Source organism: Gouania willdenowi, chromosome 15, assembly GCF_900634775.1.
Source record: "Gouania willdenowi chromosome 15, fGouWil2.1, whole genome shotgun sequence".
Classification (NCBI taxonomy): domain Eukaryota; kingdom Metazoa; phylum Chordata; class Actinopteri; order Blenniiformes; family Gobiesocidae; genus Gouania; species Gouania willdenowi.
Window position 1 is genome coordinate 28,886,918 of NC_041058.1, and position 13,557 is coordinate 28,900,474.

Genomic DNA, 13,557 nt, shown 5'->3' on the forward strand with positions numbered 1-13,557 from the left:
CAAACACCTACCATGGAGGTAGCTAATTTCTAGTGATAAAACAAACTCACTGCTACAGGTACACCTCTGACATACTGCTTAACTCTTTCAGTGCCTGCCATTTTCAGATTTTCTACCCCCTCAGTGCCAGCCGTTTTTGAACATTATGATTGATTTTATAGACCCACAGAAGAGTTTCTACTATGACTATCTGAAATCTGAACCAGATTCTGAAAGATTGAAGCCTCTACTTTCATCAAAAAAAAAAAAAAACATTTGTTTCTGGCTTGTTTTGTTCTTTTGTAATCAGCCGTTGAATAGAGCAAGTTTTACACAAATCTTCAGTTTCAGAGCAAAAAGCTGAGAAAAAAGCATTTTTCTAAAAAAAATCCCTGGAAGTGACTTTAAAGCAATTTTTTGCTTTAGTGACAACTCTAACATTTGAACATTAAAAAACATTTGGTTCAGAGTTGAATGAAATTCTTTCTGTATTTTGGCGTTCCTCCAACTTTCTCTACCGTCAGTCTGCACACACGCAACTTCCTCTTCCTCCCCAACATGCAGAGTGTCACTGCTTGCCCCGCTTTTTTATTGTTTTATCTCACCATCACCACACTATCCATGAGTTCTACACATGCTCTGGTCGAGTGTGCCCTGCTGGGAACGTCAACCCTGTACGTAGCGGCATTTTCTCTCTCATACACGCCTTTCCTCTTCTCCCTCCTATCTCTGCTGAGCATGGATGATCTCTCATCCAAAGGTGCGCTGCTGCCTCCTCCGTGTCACCTATTATTTTGCTATCTGGCTCACAGGCTGGGGGTATTTTGTACCCACCTCCACACCACCCCTCCCCCCCTCCTCCACATGCAGCAATGACCCGTTTGGCCTGGTTAGTTGATGGTTTTATCTCATGATCACAACATTATCAATAATCCACTCAGGTCCACACATGTTCTGTGTTAGTATGTGGAGGTGTGAGCTGCTGGATTCTTCACAATATCACTCAGTAGCACCATAATCTCCCTTTTTCCTGCTTCTTTCTGCTTTACTGGGTAGCATCAGTGGCTAATCTCACATCTAAAGGTGCACTGCTGCCATCTTTTGGGCACAGTTGGTCACTACAACACCCCACAGCTTAGATATTGATGAGGGACCTCCGCCAGGGTGTCTTCTAATAATCCCGCAATGACGAATTATCTCGTCAATGGCACTGAGCGTTTGGATTTGAAATGACAAGATATCTTGTCAATGGCACTGAGTGAGTTAAAGGGGCATGTGTGGCTAGAGCTCTCCTTCACCATTTCACAATAACCAGAAATACGCAATCATAGCGTATGTGGACTTCCGGTAAAATGTCAACACAGCAGAAAGCCGGGCTATTCAAAATGGATCAGAGACTCTGCACAGCTCCCCGATTTGCCTATCCTATATACGTAAAGAATCAGCCAAACAACTCTACCCATCTTCATTGGAGTTACAAAAATCTGTGTTATTAATCTGTTTAAAGTAACTGTTAAAGACTAAACAAATTATGTTTAAATGCTCTTTAAAGAAGTAATATCATGAGACATTGTTTCCTAGGTATGATATTTTGTTAATCGACTAGTTTATAATATGCAAGAGAATAAGCAGCAGCAGGACATCTAAGCTAAAAAAGTTAGTTTTGTATAGTGCTTTATAAATCAAGTCCATTTACCATTCTTTATAAATTCAACAAGCACATTTTGCAAAAAAAAACAAAAAAAATGAAAATCAATTTTCTCAGAAAATTAAGGTTTATGTGCTTTTCCTCCATTTGACGACATGTTCCTGATTTTGCCATGATGCATCACATTTTTTTCTCTGCTGCCTCCTCTTCTAAGCCTTGTATAATCCATTAATTACTCACTGACAGTAAAAGCAAGGCACCAGTCCGAGTTTTTAACTTACACACAGACAATTGTTGCTTAAAGGGGTACAGTAATCACATGTGCCATAGATGGAGCACTTATGTCTGTCTTGTGGGTAGTGATAAGTTGAGTCCCCTGAAGCTGCTCCACCCACCTCTGTGAGTCCCAGATCTCCCTAAAAATGAAAGGGATTGCAGTTTATAGCTCCTATTTAGCAATAATCTCTGTGACTTTGTTGTTAGTTTCTCTGGACATTTGCCAACCACAACACTTTAATGGCAGTAGAGACCCCAGCTGGAGCTCTCCAGTATTTCATCTGGACAGTGCACTGCTAAGTTGTCCCTGTCTTGTACTGTACATTTTTTAATAAGGTTCTTATAAAAGTTTTTATTGAAATAATGTGGAGAAATTAATGCAAAAAACGTGATAATATTCACACATATTCAATCACATTTTTGTCATTTTGCCTATCTCTGTACTATAGAATGATGAAATGGCAAAGCTTTCCACACACTGGGAAGAGTTAATTATTTAAGGAAAGACTCGTATTAATAAAGACAATTGGTCATTTGCATTTAGAATACCACAGGAAATGCTCAAAGGTTGCTTGGTTGTATTTGTGATGTTTTAACTTTAGCTTTTGCGACACTGTTGACCAATGGTTAATGATAGTGACAACAGGTACATAAATATAAGTTACAGACATAAGAATGCCTTTGTTGCTTCCTTATTTGTTGCATTTTTGGTTGATTTTCTTTTTTCTTTTGGAATTGAAATTGTTCATGTCTAAAATAAACAAAACATAACAAAATGGAAGAGTGCCGTTTCCAAATCAGCCTTCGAAGGATAATTGCACAAACAAAAGCATCTAATAGTGATTACTGGTATCAACTACATTACTGTTTCAGAATGTGTTTTCAGAAGATGTTACATTGTATATAAATTACAAATTTAATTTACAGTACACCATATCAAATATGGGTAAGCCTTATGGAAGGCATGTATGTTTACATGGTAAGACAGTTGGAAGGGGTCAGCATGGTTCACTGTTCTCTAGCTTTGGTCATTTTAAATGCACAATGTGCATGTGTGTTGGTTTAGTCAGAGCTCCTGTTATAAGGACAGGCCTGCTAACTAGGCCAACAGCTGTTTCCCTGGCAATTCATCTCCTGTCAGCTTTGAAGCTCCCCTTTCCCCCAATATTTCATCACTGTGCATATTCATTGGGCTCTAGTTGTAGTACACTGACCAAGAGGCCACACACACACGCACGCACGCACACGTTGAAATCCTTTGTAGATGCAACTTCATAAAGACACAAGGGTCCAGGTGTTAGCTTGAAGCCAGCTTCATCTGTTATGTATTCAAATAAATGCAGCACATTTATTGTTTGTGTCATTGTGTGTGCAAGATTGCGGTTTTAATTGTTTCCGGTAGATATGTAGCGGTAGAAATTGAGTACAGCTGCCCTTTTGTGTGTATGTTGGTTTTCTGTAAACTAATAGTCTTTCAGCTCAAAAAAGGTGAGCCAATGTATTTGTATTTTAATTCATCATGAAGAAAGTTGGAAACTATGCACACATGCTCACCTTCATATAAAATATTTCTGTATTTGTGTTGATTTTTTTCCCCTTCATCTTTTGCACTGTCTATCACTGTCTCTGACTGTCAGTGGGTTTCACTGAAGCAAAGCAGAGCATACAGCTGTGAACAAGCCCATGGGCTTGTGTGTGTGTGTGTGTGTGTGTGCATGTGTCTGCACAAGGTTTTTTTTAGATTAAAATGATAACATGAATGCACTGCTAACTAATAATGACACTTTGTTACTAATTTGTGTCAGAAATGTCTTTCAAGTCATTTATATCAAATTTTTGTCTTTAAATGTAGTAAAATCCATTTGTTCTTTTCTTTTTTTTCTCAATTTTTTGCACAACTATTTTGGACAATTCAGCTAATATCATGTTGACATCATATCAGGCGTCCTCTTTGTGTTTGTGCTTTGATAGAAAGTCTATAGTGAAATAGCATTAACCATCTTTCCCTTTGTCTGCATATGTTGTCATTTGTTTTGGGACAGGTATGCATGTTTTATTCTTGCAAAAAAAAAAAAAATTATTATATTGGTTGATCCAGTGACGTGACGACTGAGTAACGTAGTGAGAAGCACAATGCTGATTGGAAGTCGTGACACACAAGTCACTCAAAGTCACTTGAAAACTTAAAAATGTTCAACTTTGATCGACTGCCATTGACTCAGATCACGCGATTGAATTGTTGGAAGCACGGGTATTGCGTCCCTTGAAGGGAGGACGCTTGACGTTGCGTCATTTACATTGATATTGAATGTAATCTAGAGTCGCTGAAGTCGCTTTTGGCATGCCAGTGTATCTACGACTGACGTGTGTTCAAAAGCCGCTATTGTGAAACCCCGCCAGGCCACCAGCATCCAATGGGAGCCAAGGAGGCCCAAGCCACCCCCCAGGCCTGAGCCACCCCTCCAGAATACCCCAGACCAAGAAACGACACCCCTTCTGACTTATACACCCGAGCAAGCCCTGATCCCCGGCCTCGAGGCTCCCTGCCGGCTTCCCCCTCACCCCTCCCCAACCCACAAAAGTGGTCTCAAAATCTTCCTAGGACATTAAAAAAATCCAATGAATCCCAGCATTTAGTCCAAAACACAGCAAAATTGCTGTAAAAAAATTTAAATGTCCTATTTACAAGAAACAAGCAGCTCCGCCCTGATATCTATTTACTTTTTTTTTCTTTATAGTTCTGTGAGGCTGACCGTGTCGTTAAAAAATCTTAATTTTTAGATTAATGTTGTCAATACATGTTAAAATCAGGCCGGCGGCTGCTTTCTGCTTCATTTTTGCTGCAGTACCACACATGACCTACTGGGTGCAGTGTCGCTTCACCATTTACTTTGTCAAGAAGAATTGCGCAACAGAAGAAGAACCACAACAAATTAATTAATATATATTTTGTACAGTCACTGTGTTATATGGCACTTGACATTTTTTTACACTGTTGTATTTTTTCAAATGAATTTGGGAAAACTTTTGACCAATAAGGGGGCAATGCTCCCCCTACAAACTCCACGTATGATAAATCTCATGATAGTTTATTTGGATAGAACAGGTTGACTTCAATCACACACAATGCAGGTCCCTGATTTATTCACAGATGTAATGACTACTGGGACACATAGAAGTTAAACACAAATCTGGTGCTATTATGTCCCACCAGTAGCACAATCAGGGACATGCGCAGGCAACAGATGATCTCTGCCTCACAGTCACCCTTAAGACTATCTATAGTGATAAACAAACACTAGCACCATTATTTTTGTGAAAAATGTGTCTTTTAGGATAAATGAAAGTAATTCCAGAATGAGAAACCCTATTAGTGTGTGCGTGTGTTTGTTCATGTGCTTAATATAAAGCTCTGCATGTATTTTAATCTTCTTTTTGATTTATTTTAAAGCTCTGATATCTGCTGGCTGCTGTACAGGCTCCTGTAGGACTTTGAAGCTTTGGGAAAGGTACACACACACACACACACACACACACACACACACACACACACACACACACACACACACACACACACACAATTAATCGGATCAATTAATTGGATGTACTGATTAGAGACATGAGGATGCATGCGCAACAGGTTTTGCTCTGATTACAGTAAACAGCCAACAAATGCTGAGTGGAAGAGGATGTGACTTCATCTGTTATTGAGCCGCAAGTGAGAAAAGTCAGAATAGGAAGAATAAAGGGCTGACTCAATAAATATGTTAAAGAAGTTTCTTCTTTCTTCACTTTTTATAAGTTGTACACAGTTAAAATTAGAACTCGGTAAATGTATGTACATTTTTTAACAGCTGTCAGCGATCAAATAAAAATGACAATTACATCATGTATAATTTATTAGACTTGTGTGTGATTTGATGTATGGTTTCATACATCAAAACATGGGAGGCACCATAACAGGGTGGTGGGTAGTTTCACACATTTAGGCCTGTCGGGTGGGGGCCCGTCCCCTCTGTTGATGGCTGGGCCGCCGTGTAAAGTACAAATACATCAGGAGGGTGCGGTTGGGCATGGTGGGGCGGTGATCCCTCTGGGGGGCGTGGGGGGTGTTGCTGGGGACTCTCTTTGCGGGGTCTCTCCGGGCAGTGCCTCTTCCCTTCGGGTGTGGCTTGATGCTTGTCTCGTCTCCTGGTTGCCTTAGGGGCGCTCCCCGCAGTGTGCGGGCCGCACCAGGGTGGGGGGTGGGCGTGCTATGGGGCTGCTGGCGTCTGCGCCAGGGTTGGGGCGGGGTTGCTTGGCGCTCCGGGATGATGCTCCTTGCTGGGTGGCGGCTCTAGCTGTTCCGGTGGTTGAGGTCGGTATCGGCCCCTTGGTAGGTCTGTCCTGCTATCTGCGGACTGATGGTGGGTCTGGGGTGCCTTTGGCTGGGGGCTGCTGCTCCACACCAGTTGTGTGCCGTTGGGGTGCCTCCTTCCTGCTGTGGCGGCCGCCGGTCGCCGGTGTGCTTGTGCTGTCCGGTGGGGGGCGGGGCCTGGGCTGCTGTTGCGCCGGCTGGGGCTGTGCGGTCCTGCTGGGCTGTGGCCAGTTCGTGGGCTGGGATGGGGGGGCTTGGCCCGGGGGCTCGTTCTTGAGGGTTCCCTGTCCTGCGAGGGTGCTCTTGGTGGACCTGGCTAGCTGGCTGGCTAATTCATATATATTTTGTACAGTCACTATGTTATATGGCACTTGAAATTGTTTTACACTATGTACAATATATTAAGAATTTAATTTTTTTCAAATGAATTTGGGAAAACTGTGATGAAAACTTTTGACCAATACTACTACACTCGGGGTTGGGGGTTGGGGTCGGGATGCGCTGGGTGCTCGGCTCCTTGGGGCTTTCTCGGATGTGTGTGTGGGGGCCGGTGGCTGTTTCTCGGCCTGGGATCTCGGGGACATCTGGGGGGCTGCTCGGCCGTGGGGGGGTGGCCTGGGGCTCCTTGGCCCCCACTATTTCTGCTGGCCTGGCTGCATCTGCGGGCCCAGGGCGGCTCCTGGGTTTGCGGTAGCGGTTTTTGCACATACACTGGTCTACGATGCACTGGCACGCCTCGGGATGTGGGATAAAACTCGTACTGGGCTTAACTTTAGACACATTGATCCCAAATACCTGCTTTAGATACTACCACTCACTCATTTCCCCTGTCCACAGCCACCACCATTATAGCTAAGCTTCACACTTGTAACCAGACTGGCTTGATTACACAACATAATAAGCACAATATGTTCTACTACAACTTCACATCTCACCCTCACTGTAAAATAATCTATTCTTCCCCACCCTTTCTATTTCCTGCCTTGGTCTCTCCTCCCTGCTCCCTTCCCCCTCCCACTCCACCTAGGTGTAACACTGCTCTCCCTTTTTATATCCTCCCTATAATAAAATATTTCTTACCCTTCCTTAGGGAGGGATGGTGATGGTCACAATGAAGCAATAAAATAAATTAATTTATTTAATTGCAATAACAAAACATGCATTGCTGTCTCATAATGATTGCACTTCTTGTAGTGTTGACCTTTGACAACATGTGCAGAAAAGTGAAAAAATAAATAAAAGATGTATGGTTTCTTGAAACTTAGCTCTAAACAGTAATGAAATAATAAATTATCACACGCTTCTCCAACCATGATGACCAGATGGCACTGGGGAAATATATTCAGTTGTGCATTTTGCTTACTGACCACTTGAATGGAGTAAAACACATCAACTCATCAATTATGTCACTGGAAGATTTGTTAGGGGAACCCTGGGATCGAACTCACAACAAAGTGCCTTATCTGCAAATATCTAAAAAAAAAAAAAAAAAAGGGAGAGAGAACCGAGTAAATCTAATTTTCCTGACAATTGTTTCAATAAACAAACAAATCATTGAAGTTTTGTAAACCCTTATTATGCCAAATATTGAATATAGTATCCTGTAATGGAGGAAAAAGATTGTTGTATGGTATGAGACTGCACATACTGTTACGGTTAAAGAGTTTCCTAAATTGCACTTACAGTAGATTTGACCAGAATTCCAACTACAGTGTTAAAAATCAATAGATTTAGAGACGCCATTAAGACCATAACAGTACAAAAAGTAAAGGTTTGTAACACAATTAAAGTAAAGGTAATTAAGTAACTCAACCAAGGATAATCTGAAATATAGTTTGTGGTGACAATACTCACCCTGTTGCCAAATGAGATCATGTTTTTTTTTCCCACAATGTATTTAATTGACATTGTTTAGCATAAGGCATGCTGCACAAAGAGCAGATTCTGTCGGACTGGACAGGACCAAATGACATGGAATGTCCACTGCAACCCTTTTCACTCCCCAGTCAAAAGAGGTGTGCTTGAATCAAGTTTTACTATTCAAGATGAGGCCTACTGGGTTTAATGTAAGTCTTGTCTGCAAAACTGGCCCCAAGAGTATTAGAAATAGTTGTAGGAAGTAGAATATGTTATCAGAGACAGCCAATGGTATAAAAAGGTCACACTCGTGTGATCCTGTTTTAATGCAATGACCAGCTGATGATAACTCTGGGTTAATATTTAATGATGAAGTACTTCCTAATGGGTCAATAAATCAGCCTCAGTTATTACTCAGAAATGACATTCCTTCGGAATCCTGCTGCGTACAGTTTCATTTACAGACACTTGCAAAGCACACAATTTTTTTTTGTGTCTTTCAGCTTTGATGCCTCCTGACCACGAGATGACTCTGGATCAGAGGCTGCTGTGACAACCGCCCAGCAGCTGAAGCCCCTGCCTCCCTGTCCACTGTTACTGCTGCTGTTACTGCTATGCATTTTGTCATTTTACAAAAGCAAAAGACTGAGCTTCATAATTGATGGTTGAGGCTCATGGTCAAATGAAGAGTAGACAACAAAAGTGCCAGTGAAGAGGCAAGGGACTGAAGTTAAATGCTGCCCATGAAAATAAATTGTATTACTGATACGAGTGCAAATGTTTAAAAATGAAAACATATATAAATGTTGAAACACAATAATTACTAAATGCCCAAATATAAAGCTCTGTCTACATGTCTCAACATGTACAACTTTTGGCAGCGTTGATATAATCATAGTACACAGCAAAACATAAATGAGCCAATATAATAAATGAAAAAAAAGATTGGTAAATATCAGCCTGACATTAGTGTATTTCCTGTGACTTTTTAACCCCGGAATCAAAATTAAATTGGGGCATTTATTATATTTTGACCATTTGGACAAATAACCAGAGAAATATGCAGTGCATTCAGACTGTCTCCTTCACACCTTTACAGCCCTAACTGACTAATTCCACTAACATTCTTGTAACAGTTTCAGCATAAAGAAATGAATCGGGTGATGACAGAAAGCAAGGAAACCTCTGCTTTACCTGTTTAATCTTCACTTAGTCATGGCCAAAAATATTGGCACCCCTGCACTTCAGTCAGATAATACACCACTTCTCCCAGAAAATTGTTGAAATTACAAATGCATTGGTATTCGCATGTTTATTCATTTTGTTTGCATTGCAACAATGCTGCTTCTGGCACCGGATGCCTTGACTGTGTGCATGGCGTCATAAAATCTGAAGACTACCAAAAACTTTTGGGGCACAATGTAGGGCCCATTGTCAGAAAGCTGGGTCTCTGTCAGAGGTTATGGGTCCTCCAGCAGGACAATGACCAAAAGCACACTTCAGAAAGCACCCATGGCTTAAACAAAATCGTTGGAGAGTTCTTAAGTGTCCAGCAATGAGTCCAGCTCTAAATCCCATAGAACACCTGTGGAGCAATCTCAAAACAGCAGTTGAGAGAAGGCACCCTTCCAATCTAAGGGACCTGGAGCAGTTGGCAAAATAAGAGTGGTCCAAAATTCCAGTAGAGGTGTAGGAAACTCATTGGTGGTTTCAGAAAGCGATTGATTTCAGTTTTTTCTTCCAAAGGGTGTGCTACCAAATATTAAAGTTGAGGGTGCCAATAATTTTTTCCAGTCCATTTTTGGAGTTCTGTGTAGAATGATATCAGATTTGGCTGTTTTTCTCTGCTTCCAATGCAAAAACATGAAAGAAATATGTAAATACCAATGCATTGGTAATTTAAAAAAAAATTCTGGGAGAAGTGGTGCATTATCTGACAGGTGCATGGGTGCCAATATTTTTGGCCATGACTGTATGTTGGTGTCAACAAATATGTTTTATTTGCTCAACACATTGAAATAGTAACATGCAACAGTGTAGAAACTAAATAGAGTTAAAGCTGTGTTTCAGATCTGTGTAGGTCAATCCATCCCTAGTTGTGATGGTTAACTGAACAAAATAAAATATTTTACGGTTAAAAATGCTGATCAAGAGCCAGACACATCTACTTCTGTACCTCCATCTTTAAATCCTTCCATCCACAGATGGAAGGAGTAATTCTGATATACAATCCCCACATTATTTAATATGTACCCTTTGAAAAAAAAATTATGTATTTTTCTAAATGTTGGTAAATTGGTTTAACAACTGAAAAACCCATTTTGAAAAATAATTAGGGACTTTTGACTGTGTGCTATCAAAATCTAGGGTAAGAAATTGTGACAAATGTGTTACTGCTCTTGCTTGTAGCAGCACAGAAAACATTTCCATGTAATTTCAAAGACAATACACTCATATGGAAGCAGGAAACTTGATTTCCCTGTGAAATATGTTCGATCTTTTTGAATAGCTCCCGCATAGTTTTGAGGCTGGGGCAGTGTTATTTAAAAACTTGCAATAGAAATAGAGATGCAAAGAGTTTATTTTGTTTGAAAGAGGATTGTTATTACTCTGCTTATTGTAAAGCATATCTACAGTACTTATTTTCAATATAAACAGTGTTACAGTACACTGTTGCCTACACTTTGTCACCTATAGTGCTTTGTGTATGCCTGTCATTTTCTACTCTGTTGGTCATTGTCACTGACAACATGCTATGATTCAAGCTTGGTTGTGGGATGTTGGACAAGGAGTAGTTGATAACAAAGGGATTGGATAAGAATGGACTTAGTTTTTTAACGATATGTGGATTCTTTAGCCTTGACAGCAACATTTTATCAGATTGACCTGAGATGACGAGATCCAACCCTACTGTAGGATCAGTTTCTGTCTTTAGCTGAAAATGAAAAAGATGATAAGCTGTATCTAATCTGAAAACCTGAATGTGGGAAAAATCTGGTTCATACACACAGTTACTCACAGTGAAACACACATACAAACACTTTCCATTCTGTATAACCTATATACCCAGTGAGTTTAATAGATATGGTGGCGGACGGAATTTAAAACTTTTTTTTTTTTAAGTAGAAAGTAGTATATCTAATTAGTTTTTTAAGTATTTTAACAGCAATCAGTATTTTTGACCTATTGGTCTTACATAATGTATTATTATAACTAGAAATATATAGAATAATCTAATAAATTGTCTATGTTAAATTGACTGTCCTTCATTGCTTTGCATTATTTTTGTGTACACTTCATTTACTTTGGTGGATGTGGGATTCACAAAATGTTTAGTTCAAACCTTTTCACTACACTGTTCGAGTCTCATTTTAATGACACACCAAATGAGCTCCTCAGGTGCAAAGTTCCTGTTGCATCTGGTGGTGTGGATGGCGATGACAAAAAAGGTGGTGTAGAAGAAATCTTCGGGACAACTGAATTGCAAATATTATGACATTTATTGTACATCAGAGTCCAAAAACAGGGTGTCAAAACCTGCTGAGAACTGCTGGCCAGATCATTGCAAACACGGCAATCTGCAAACTGTAAAACATTTCCCAGCAAGCCAGTGCCTATATAGACAAGAGAAAGGTCATCCTACAGGGTGATATCTCTAACCGTAGCTCATCACCGTATATGGAATCACATGCTCTAGAAATAGTTGGAGAAAAAGACAACCTATCAATCAGTGAAACAGGGAGCTTGTTGTTTGACCCCCAAGTTTGAATATATCTCAATGGTACACTGACTCAAAAATGAAGGCAACTAAGCTCTTCACTGTGATGTATTGAAACAGTGAAGCTTTATTCAAAAGAGTCTAAACCTTTTAATATCAAGATGTTAAATACTTTGATACACTTCATTCCTGAAAGAAAGCTTTTGGAAATCTATGTGATCAGCTGCCCGAACGCACCAGGTTAGATACTCCAACATGGAAGCAATACCTGAAACTCAATGTCTGGATGATCTAATCAATCGCTGACTACTCTACGTTCACTGCCCTGACCCAGCAGCATCACACCCAAGCAAATGGGATGAATCAGTTATATCTAATGTATTAGACAATTGATATTTAGGTTAGATGATTGTACTGGAATGATTCACACAATAGTCTTTCTAAATGCACCTCAATGCAATCCCTGCATTTTCATTTATTCAGGTGACATTGGATATTCAATTACAGCCTCATCATGTAACATTACACTAAGTAGGTTACGCCTTTGTACAGAGTCAGTACCATCCGACTAACATGCAGCAATTTTCTTGTCCTGAGATTGCATGAAGTCTGTACACTAAAGCCACATTATAAGTTTACTATAGGCCTCAACAGCCATCCATCATTCAGAGCACATCCTGGATGTACAGCTTAATGAAACAATGCACTTGTGTTTTTATCTTGTAAAAAAATTGAAAATTGGTGTATCATATTTATTTTGACAAAATCAAATGATCACAGCAATAATCTGTTGGTAGGTGAGAGTGAATTTACAAAGTAAACTACTGTAAGTAATATTAGTTTTAGTTGGTTGGCTTATGGCTGCTCACAACAATGTAGAACAGCGACTATTATTCATATAATCTTAGGTATCTCAGAAGTACTAGTGGCAGGCACTGTGATGCTTAAGTCCTTCCAGTCAGTTTGTTTGTTAAAAAAAATCAGATAAACTAGTACAAAGAAAACAAAGAACAACCACATAGCACACAAACCACATGCTGGTAAGAGACTTGAACTCAGTAATAATTCTTGAATTGTCCCTGATTCTCAAACTTTCAATGGCAAAGAAAATTAATGGTTCTGATAGTGTTTTTGTGTGACACACAGTGTGTGACAGGATTGCAAGAATATAGATGAATGAAAGGAAGGGATTAAAAAACCATGATCAAATAAAATATTTTTGGTCTTTCAGTTTTGATGTGGAAAATGTAGCGGTATGCTTAAAATTTCGAAAAACCTTAATTGGTTTCACATTCAATATTTATATTGAACCGGGGTGCCTTCGCCTGGGGGGAGGGTGGTGCTGCACCAGCTGGGTTAGCTTTGGGGTGGGCCTGTCAGGGTGGTGGGGTCCGTGGCTTGGGGGTAGCTGCTGCGCGGGTACTGCTCATGCATCCCGGGTTGCTAGGTAGCGTGAAGTTGCTCTGCCGGCTCATGTGGGCACTGTGGCCTTGCTCCCTTTGGGTGTCGCTGGCATGGTAGGCCGGTGTCATGTACTGAGTTCACATCGTACTGAGATTGTATATGCGCATGCGTGCACATGCGCACTACCGCCAAATGCATTTTTGCTGAAAAATTAATAATCATTTTTGTTTATTTTTGTTTTCAAAGTGAGCGAACATGTGTGTTAATAGTTTATTGGATTATGTTACATTAGGGTTAGGGTTATAATCTCAGTGCGGA

The 13,557-nt window shown here is 40.3% G+C and overlaps 1 protein-coding gene across 1 annotated transcript in view; it reads left to right on the forward strand.

Annotated features, from left to right (window-relative positions):
• Positions 1 to 11,207, forward strand: part of LOC114476965 (coiled-coil domain-containing protein 85C-like) — a 35,381-nt gene extending 24,174 nt beyond the window's left edge. The window contains exons 3-4 of the mRNA XM_028468985.1: positions 5,355 to 5,412; positions 8,621 to 11,207. Of these exons, the coding sequence (XP_028324786.1) occupies positions 5,355 to 5,412; positions 8,621 to 8,636 (74 nt within the window). The 3' untranslated portion in view covers positions 8,637 to 11,207. The remainder of the gene's footprint in view (positions 1 to 5,354; positions 5,413 to 8,620) is intronic.
• Positions 11,208 to 13,557: the final 2,350 nt, after the last annotated feature.